The following is a 9,935-nucleotide window of genomic DNA, read 5'->3' as shown; positions in this document are numbered from 1 at the left end:
TACCATTTTTAAATGGTTATCACAAATATTGTTTTAATTCTTTTTAAACAAATTTCATGATTGAAATTACTAGTTTACAACATCTCTCCCTTTATTCAGAAACAAACCGAAATAAATATGAATAAAATCATAGATAAATTTAAAAGTTGGAAAAATAAATAAATTACAGAGTAAAGAAAATTGTAGAATAGGAAACAAAAGTAATATGAATAAAATCACAAAATAAATCTAAAAGGGTTTGAAGGAAGAGGCTCAGATTTAGGTTTTGTCAGAGAGGGGAAAAGAGCGAGATGTCGTGGCTGCAAAGAGAGTGAATCGCCTCACCAGAACATGACACACCTCTCCTTCTCCGGTTTCCTGATTGAATTTCCGGAAACATCGTCACCGCCTCGTTATATCCAGATGAGGAAGAGGAAAACTAGTAAGAAGAAGAGAAATGCCAGCGAAGCCACCAACAACCACCGCACTCACTCAACTCTGTCCGAAAGGAGAGGAGAGGATTCGGTGGTAAAAACAGAACACCAAAAGCACTAGCCACGAAACTAATCACCAACATTATGAGTCATCTCAACCACAAGCAATACCTAACCTTCTCTCCATCACCTCATTCATAGAATTCATCATAATCGAAAAAATGAAAAACAAATTTATACAAAACCCAAACGAAAAGTAAACTTCACGAATCGCTGATCCAGTGCCTCACCGCCTCCAAGCTTCCATCGCAACGCCTCGTCGCACCACGAGAAAGGAGTTCGCTCCCGATCCAGTGAAACTCCGCCAAGCCCAACGAAGAAGAAAGGAAGAACGTCTCCCTGAGTCGCGTCATCGCTGCTCCACAAGCTACGCTTTCGCCACACCCTCGCCGCGCCATCGCTCTGTCATCGCCGTTGTGAGGTTGTTTCCTCTGCTCAAGACGCAGATCATCCTCACCCTCAACATTGGGTTGTTTGCCGTGGAAAGAAAAGCAGTAACTTTAACCTTCTAGTTGGAGTGTGACAAGGGAGAAAGAACTGAAATCTAGGGTTTGAGAGATGGCTAGAGTGTGATGAGGGAGACTGGTTGCAGTGTGATGAGGGAGAAAAAACTGAGATCTAGGGTTTGAAAGATGGTTGGAGTGTGATGAGGGAGAAAGAAATGAGATTTAGGGTTTGAGAGAATACATCAGTTCAGAAAATAATTACAACGAAGGATAAAATTGTAATTTCAGGCGGGTAGCGGGTACTCGTGGGTACAGGTAGTGTGATATCCGAACCCGACCTATTAACAAGCGAGTATTAAAATACCAGCTACCCGCAGGTACCTTTTACCTGCGAGTACTAAATACCCGTTGCGTATTTTATCCACGGGTACCCACGGGTACGGGTTTTTGTGCCATCCCTAGTTTGGATATGGCCCATGAACCCTTCTAGGTAATCCATTTTCCTCCCATTGCAACTCTCAAAATTGAAACCAAAAGCCACGTGGGCTTCACCGTAGCTGCTACATCCAATCAAAACTAGCATCCCATCTCATGCCCCAACGTTCACTAAGTTGCATATCTCCCCCGACATCGTCAGTATCTTCTGCCACTGGTTGCCGTAAAGCAAGATCAAGTCCTCGCTAGTGCAAATAAACATTGCCTCATTATCACCACTATCCACTAACGTCCTCAGACACGTGGCACAATCCAGGAAGTCCTCTTTCACTTCGTACCAACGCCATGTAGCAGGATCAATTGCCTTTTGTCGGTATCAGGGACAATCGATATCGTAGAGTCGTCTAGCGGAATAAAATAAGCAGAAACTGTGTTACGGTCACAACTCAAGTTACGATGGTCCGTTTTAGAAAATTTGTTTTCTTAGAGAAAATTTATCGAACAGTTGATGTGCGAGTAGAAAAAATCACACAGAATTTTTATACTGGTTCGATTGAAAAGAATCTACATCTAGTTGTTAATGACTATAAAAAGTGATGAACGTTTTCATTAAAAATAAGTTTCATAGATTTACGATCAAGTGAATATGAATATAATAATAAAGTCTTCCTTCGACGAACGAACCGGAAGGAAGCCTCCTTCGACCAACGAACTGGAAGCAAGCAACCTACACTTTCCTTTGACCAACGAACCAGAACAGTGTAAAAAACAATCTTCCTTCGACCAACGAACCGGAAGATAGCAGCTTTGTCAACTCGAAGAGAACCACTCCGACCTTTGACACACAAAGTGCGAGCTTCTCCTATTCACGAGACTAGGCAATGCAATGAACTAGCTTTTTGGAACTTCCTCATATTACATTGTATTCTCAAAAAGCTCAGAGTTAACCCTCTAAGGGTTTAAGACAACTATATATAGCCAACTGGTCTAAAATTGAAAAGACACATTACAACTACTAGTGGTAGTCGATTATTGTTAGTGATAATCGATTATTCAAGTCCGTTACAGGGTTTTTCAAAAATTGATAATCTATAAAAGTTCTTTTAAATCAATTATAACTTGATTCTTCGAGTTTATCTTCTTGTAGCATCATCAAAATCATTTATCTTCAAATTTACCAATGCTCCTCATTGGTAACACCTTTGCCCTCCATTAACACACATCTAAGTTCTACATTGCTACAACAGTTGTGCCTTGCTCATGCCCACCTGCTCATACCCACATCGCGTTGAAGAAGCGATTCTTGCCCAAGAGGTCGACCACGAGGTTCGAGGAATAAGGAGTGTGGTTGTCGTGGAACCGAATACAACGTTGTCGGGCACCGAATACTAGTGGTTCTACATAATGGGGAACCGAATACAGGTTTTGTGTAAATCCTTGGCACGCGCGAAACCGAATACTGTTGGATTGGAACCAAATACATCTCACTCCAATTTCATTTCAAGCACTGTTCTTCATCTTCTTCAACTTCAAACACACATATTTATCTTCAACCATTTTGTTCTTCATGCCATCAACCTCATATACCATACACAAGGTTGTTTTTGGTCCTCATCTACAACCCTACAACTTAAAAACAACAACAAAATTGGCCAAAGAACGATACGGTCTCAAGCAAGCTCAACTTAGGAAGGTAATAAATTATATGAAAATTGAGGGCAAATAAGACTTTATGCTATAATCCTCCGGATTTCTGCACTTTTGCAGGTGATAAAAAAACTCTTCATCCCACAAATTCGTCTTCATTTCTAATCTTTCAACTTTTTAGTAAACATTTTTTGACTAATTCTTTGAAGAAGTTGAACATTGTAAATGTTAGAAGAAATTATATTAAAAATAATTATTTTCAAAAAAATTAATTTGATTTACTAAATTACATTTTTTTATATTTTATAAATTATTTTTAATAATTATTTCTAATTTTTTTTCTCTTTATAAATATTTTTACAATTAAATATAACATCAACAATTATCATTTTGTACTACTTTTATAATTAGATTATTTTGGTAATCTTCATTTTCTACCAATTAAACTATATTTTTATCTGTCACATCAGTCTAATCCTAAACTAATTTTTACAAACTTTACTTTCAAACTCACTTTCACTCACCTCCAAATTCACTCAAATAAACAATAAAAAATTTACTCTCAAATCTCTTGAAATTCTTTCACTCACTCTCTTCCAAATCATCTTCCCAAATAAAACACACCCTAAATCTTTGCCGACACTGATCAATGGTGGAAAAATCACATTATTGAAAACAAGATTGAACACAGTGGTTTTGAGAAGGATCCAAGGATGGGGTAAATGATTGTTGATAATGTAGGGGCCATTCTAAGGACAGAGGTACTTGGTTGGATAAGGTTCGTGACTTAAAAAGAAGAAAATAAAAAGTGAAGAAATTGGAAAGAGGGAGAAGAGGAAAGACTCATGTTAACTCTCTCCAAAACTTGAAATAAAGGCCAAAGAAGAAAAATGGAGAACAAACAGAAGAAAGAGTCTGGAATATAGGAAAAGGAGAAAAAGATCCGAAAGGAGAAAAAATAACGAAAAAACTAGAAGACTGGAACAGGAAGAAAGAGGAGAAACAAGGGAAGAGAAAATTTAGAAGAAAGCATTAACAGGTATGTCATGAATATGTATGAAATAGTTTGAATGTGTTTCAAGGTTTAGTATTCTATATTAATGTGTTGTTAATATGTGGATATTATTATTACTTGTGATGTTACCTCCATTTCGTCACTCTCCGTTAATTTCTTCCATGATTCACCAATTCATGTTAGATTTATTTCATTCATCATTAAGCCCAACCATAATCTCCTCCACAAAATAATCAAGACAGAGAAATCATTTCATACAGTTCATACCAAGTTAAAAACAGATAAAACATCTTCTTGTGTCTGTACCCATAATCCCAACCCACATTCATCACTCTCATCACCCTTTTGTTATGCTGCGCCTCTAGGAAGAGGTACCATGAGAGGGGCCTTTCCCTCTCCGTGTGAAGAAGAGACCAAATATGGAGAAGGATTTCTCTCCTTCTTCCGCTCAAAGATGAAAATGGTAGAGTCTTTCTATCATTATTCCCTATACCTTTCCATTTCCTTTTTTCCTTATAAAATATTTAATTTTTAATGATTAAAACGCATTTATCTTAACCAGATATTTGTATCACTTAAACAGATCTCAAACCGTTGACAGATATGAACATCCTTAAAGAGTAAACAGATTTCAAAATAAAATTTCAACTACTTATAATTATATGAATAGTATAATCATTAATTCATTAAATGAAATTGAATTGAATTAATTATAATTACGTAACTAATTATAAATAATTTACAAAAGGGTTAAATATGATGTTAGTCCCTATATTATCAAGCGGTTTTGGTTTTAGTCCCTACTTCGAAATAAGGTACATTTTAGTGTTTCTCCTTAAGGAAACTTTGATTTTAGTCCTTCAAAACTAACACCTATATGACTAATGGTAGACTGTCACGATTTGTTTTTTCTTATACTGAGTCAGTGTTTCTCACCTTTTCTCCCTCTTTCTCCCTCATCTCTTCCTTCCATCTTCCACTCAACCTCCCCACCCTCTCTCAACCCAACCTTCCCACCCAGCATCCCTATTCTGTTCCTCAACTCACAACGAATGGTGGTGGGATCGGATGCTCCGTTGGATTACCATGTAGCTCCAAGGAACGACAACCCAACTCTCGCAAGTGGATCCACGACACAAATTCCGGCGACGGTAGGGAGTGCTCCTTCAGTAAAACCGCCGCACACGGCAGCAATGAAAGTGTCGCCAGTGATGAAGCTAGCTAAAAAGAAGAGAGGGTGCCCGAGAAAGTACACATCGGATGGGTCGGTGACCATGACGTTGTCTCCGAAGCCGATATCTTCCTTCACTCCATTGTCACCGATGATCGAGTTGTGTGAGGAAAGCGAAATTTGAGTTGGAGAATTTAGGTAATAAACAAATCTTTTTGGTTTGAGTTTATTTTTAAAGGAAAAAAAGTAATTTGAGTTGAAGTGGTAGTATATTTTGTTGTACGTTGGATTTTGCTATACCTCTTAAATAATAGAGCAATGTCATCTGGAAACTATACTGATTACCAAACACCAGAAACTATACTGATTACCAAAAATTAAGGTAATAATGTCATGGTTTGGTAAATAGATTATATATTTTGGAGGAAGCTTGCTGTGTGTTTTTTGTGGTATCTTGATGAACAATTAGATGTATGTAGGAAAACATTCCTTTCCATTGTTTGGATTAATATCAGAATGGTTTGCATTCTTTTGTAATTTTTTTTCTTCTTCTTGTGTATTTCTCTGATTGAGGGAAGGTTAGGTAGAAGATGGAAGGAAGAGACGAGGGAGAGAGGGGGAGAAAAGGTGAAAAACACTGACTAAATGTAAGAAGAAAAAATCGTGTCAGTCTAACGTTAGTCACAGTTGGTTTTTAAATGCGTTAAGCTTTAAAGGACGAAAATCAAAATTTCCGTAAAAACGAGGACTAATATAATTTATAACAAAACATTTGAAAAACGTTTAAAATTATAATATTTTATTAAAATAATTAGACTATCTAAAATTAAGAAATTATTCAAATCTTAATTTTAAGTTTTCAAATTCATATTTTACACTTTATATATATATATATATATATATATATATATATAATTTATATGTAATTGAAACGTGTCAACTTGATTAAAATCGTTATAAAAATTGATTTTACATTAATTGTCATTATACACTAAACAATAATTTTTTTTTCTGTTTTTACATTCATCATAATATTATTTTAAATTAATATAAAATTTTCATAATTTTTAACGTATGAAAATAAAAAAATGCTAGACGACAAAACAAGAATAAACTTAAAAGAAGTAAGTAGATAAAAGTTTAATTAAAAAAATATAATTTATTTATATAAAAATAAAAAGAACAGACAATTTGGAAATGTACAAATTTATTTATTATAAACTTAAAATTTAATTAGTCATCACTTTATATTGATATCAAGTACGGTTTCTTTATTAATTTGGAGTTATGTAAATTAAAAGGAGGTATTAGTTTATGGATAGGTGTCTGATGTTAATAACTATTTTTTTAAATAATTTTTTGGACAATAAAATATGATTATTTTAATAGTTTGTTTAAATTTATTTTCAAAAAAGTATGTAAATGAACTAATCATAAGCCACGTATTCTTTTGTAAAATAATTGTTAAAAAAACATTTTCATTGTGCATATATGGCAAGAATGAGACTGAAGGAGATGCAGAAGCAACTGACCCGACTGACCGTGGTGTTACTGATGGCTTTAGAAGCCACCAGCCAAGCCCTGCCCGGCTGCCCGCACTCACTGCCCGGCTGCCCGTGCTCATGCGGAAATGTTTCACCGATTCCGTATCCGTTCGGCATCGGCAATTCAAAGCTCACCGGTAAAAACTGTTTTCTGGAGGAAGCATTGAATCTCACATGCACAAACTCTACCTTATATCGCGGTAAAGGTAACGTCCAAATTCTGAACATAAGCCTCGCCGGTAAAATGGACGTGCTCATGCAAATCTCCGAGGTCTGCAAAAACGAATCGTTAGGTAGAGAAGAAACATACGGCTACTATATCAGTCTCACAACACCGGCTTTTGCCATTTCTAGTGAGGACAACAAGTTCGTGACCGTAGGCTGCGATACCTACGGCTATCTCAACACTTTCCGGAACGGCACACAATCTTCAACGGGGTGCTTGACCAGATGCGACAGCTTACAGAGCGTTGAAAGCATGCAGAGATATGGAAACTGCACAGGCATAGGGTGTTGCCAGGTCGACATTCCTCCTCGGATGAAGAACATCTCTTTTGAAGCTTCCTCCTTCCACAATTTCAATTCCACTTCCGATTTTAACAAGTGTGGCTACTCCTTCGTCGTCAAAAACGGCAACTACCTTTTCTCCGTCGATCATTTAAGGCGCGTCCCGTTCAATATGACACCTCTTGTCATGGATTGGAGCGTCGGAAACGACACGTGCGAAGCTTCCAAGGGCAGACCAGGTTATGCATGCAAGAGTCCTGATAGCGAGTGTGAGAAATCCCCGTCTGAATATGGTTACCGATGCAAATGTAAAAAAGGCTTTCAGGGAAACGCTTACCTTCCCCATGGTTGCCAAGGTAATTCCTTAATTTATTAAAAAAAATAATATTTTAACACCATTTTTTGATACCATTTTGACACTGCACACGTGTCAAAATGTGATTGGACGATTACAAATTAAAAAAACAAACTTTGGTTTTTCTCTTCCAAATATATCCCTGCCTCAACTTTTTTAATTTGAAATCGTCCAATCACATTTTGACACGTGTGCACTGTTAAAATGGTGTCAAAAAATGGTGTTAAAATATCATTTTTCATTTATTAATTTGATGTCAAGCTTTTTATTCTAAATCTTCTTTCTCTTTCCTTCTTATTCAACCTAAGATTTTAAAATAGAAAATTTGTAAGTTTTTTTTATATATATTATTCACGTGTCTTGTTTAATGTGTCATTTAGACTTACAATTTCTTTGTAGACATTCTTGAGTGTAGTAGTAACAAACACAATTGCGATAGTGAAGATCATTGTCGTGAAACTCCGGGCTCTTTTGAATGTTTCTGTCCTGACGGACTTATCGGAAATGGGAAAAAAGAAAGCGGAGGATGCCACCGAAGGCAGCCGGCCGATGCTTTTAAGAAGATCGTCATCGGTATGTAAATAAATAATTTATTTCAGTTTTGCTTTTCTTGATGTTTTAAAACAATGGTTATTCAACACAGAACTATTGAAATAATTTGTGGTTATGAAAAGGAAGTGTTACTATGAAAGCCTTAAGAATAAAAAGACTCATTTAACAGATAATATATTAACAGTTCACTTTTTTAAATATTATTGTTATTAATTAAAGTAAATATTTTATTTTTTAAAAGATAATGTCAAACTATATTTTTTTTATCAAAAAACAAAAAATGGGTTATTAAAATTTTCTAACTCTATTGTATAAAAGTGCTTTATTCATATTCATATTTTGCTAACAGGCGCAGGTGTAGGATTAATTGCTCTGTTCCTAGGGATTTCTTGGTTGTACTTAATGTACCAGAAAAGGAAAGACATAAAATTAAAGCAGAAGTTTTTTCAGCAGAACGGAGGCATCATTCTGAGACAACAACTCTCTACAGAAGAAGACTCATCTCAGACCACTACAATTTTCAGTGCAGAACAACTTAAGAAAGCCACCAACAATTTTGATGAGAGCTTAATCATAGGTAAAGGAGGTTATGGTACAGTTTTCAAAGGATTTCTCTCCAACAACAAAGTTGTAGCTATCAAAAAGTCCAAGATAGTGGATCAGAACCAGGTGGAACAATTCATCAATGAGGTCATTATACTGTCACAAATTAATCACAGGAATGTGGTCAAACTCTTGGGATGTTGTCTGGAGACAGAAGTTCCTTTATTAGTCTATGAATTTGTTAACAATGGCACCCTTTATGATTATTTGCATAACCAAGGTCAGGGAGTAAATGTGTCATGGAAAACACGTCTAAGGATAGCTACAGAAGCAGCTGCAGCTCTATCATATTTGCACTCAGAAGCTTGCATACCCATCATCCACAGAGATGTGAAGACTGCTAACATACTCTTAGATGACACTTACACTGCAAAAGTTTCTGACTTTGGAGCTTCAAGATTGGTTCCAATTGACCATACTGAGATAACCACAATTGTGCAAGGGACCTTGGGGTATTTAGACCCAGAGTACATGCAATCAAGCCAATTGACAGAAAAGAGTGATGTCTATAGTTTTGGGGTAGTGCTTGTAGAACTGCTTACAGGGGAGAAAGCTTTTTCTTTTTCCAGGGCAGAAGAGCAACGAAGTCTTACAGTTCACTTTCTATGTAGCTTGAAAGAGGATCGTCTGTTTGATGTTATTCAGGTGGGACTTTTGGATGAAGAAAACCAGCAGGAGATTATGCAGGTTGCTATTCTTGCTGCCAGATGCTTGAGACTTACAGGGGAGGAAAGGCCTAGCATGAAAGAAGTGACAATGGAACTAGAGGGAATAAAGCTTACGAAGAAAGACCCTGGGATCAATACAGACAAAATTTGTAATGAGAGTCAATACTTACTTCGTGAGACACAGAGCTCTTGTGAACATGGTGACACTAGCAGCCAACAAAATACTGAATATGATAGCTTGAGAGAACACGAAGTAATTGATTTCGGTGATGGAAGATGATCAACCCATAAGGCACGGTTAAGATATGGAAGATGATCAATACATAAGGCATGGGTAAGATATGTCAAATATTCTATTAACGGATATTAGACAATTAAATATTGTATTAGTTATAATTTAGATATTATTATAATTTCTATAGATTTATGTACTTGTCATTCCTTTAATAGACGAAGGATTATAAAATCCTTATATATATATATATATATATATATATATATATATATATATATATATAT

The 9,935-nt window shown here is 35.9% G+C and overlaps 1 protein-coding gene across 7 annotated transcripts; it reads left to right on the top strand.

The window, feature by feature from the left end:
* Positions 1-3,703: 3,703 nt before the first annotated feature.
* On the top strand, positions 3,704-9,817 carry LOC106765166 (putative wall-associated receptor kinase-like 16). 7 transcript variants are annotated; one of them, XM_014649693.2, is made up of 5 exons: positions 3,704-4,040; positions 5,766-5,834; positions 6,687-7,594; positions 7,993-8,166; positions 8,495-9,817. In XM_014649693.2, exons 3-5 carry the CDS (start codon positions 6,688-6,690, stop codon positions 9,694-9,696), a joined length of 2,283 nt encoding a protein of 760 aa, XP_014505179.1. In that variant the 5' UTR covers positions 3,704-4,040; positions 5,766-5,834; position 6,687; the 3' UTR covers positions 9,697-9,817. The 7 variants fall into 7 exon arrangements, with proteins under 7 accessions (XP_014505179.1, XP_022638066.1, XP_022638065.1 ...); XM_022782345.1 differs by having other exon boundaries at positions 5,038-5,834; XM_022782344.1 differs by having other exon boundaries at positions 4,382-5,834.
* Positions 9,818-9,935: the final 118 nt, after the last annotated feature.

The sequence above is a fragment of the Vigna radiata genome, chromosome 6 (genome assembly GCF_000741045.1).
Source record: "Vigna radiata var. radiata cultivar VC1973A chromosome 6, Vradiata_ver6, whole genome shotgun sequence".
Classification (NCBI taxonomy): Eukaryota; Viridiplantae; Streptophyta; class Magnoliopsida; order Fabales; family Fabaceae; genus Vigna; species Vigna radiata.
The sequence above is the reverse complement of the archived record's forward strand: the minus strand, read 5'-3'. Positions and strand labels throughout refer to the sequence as shown.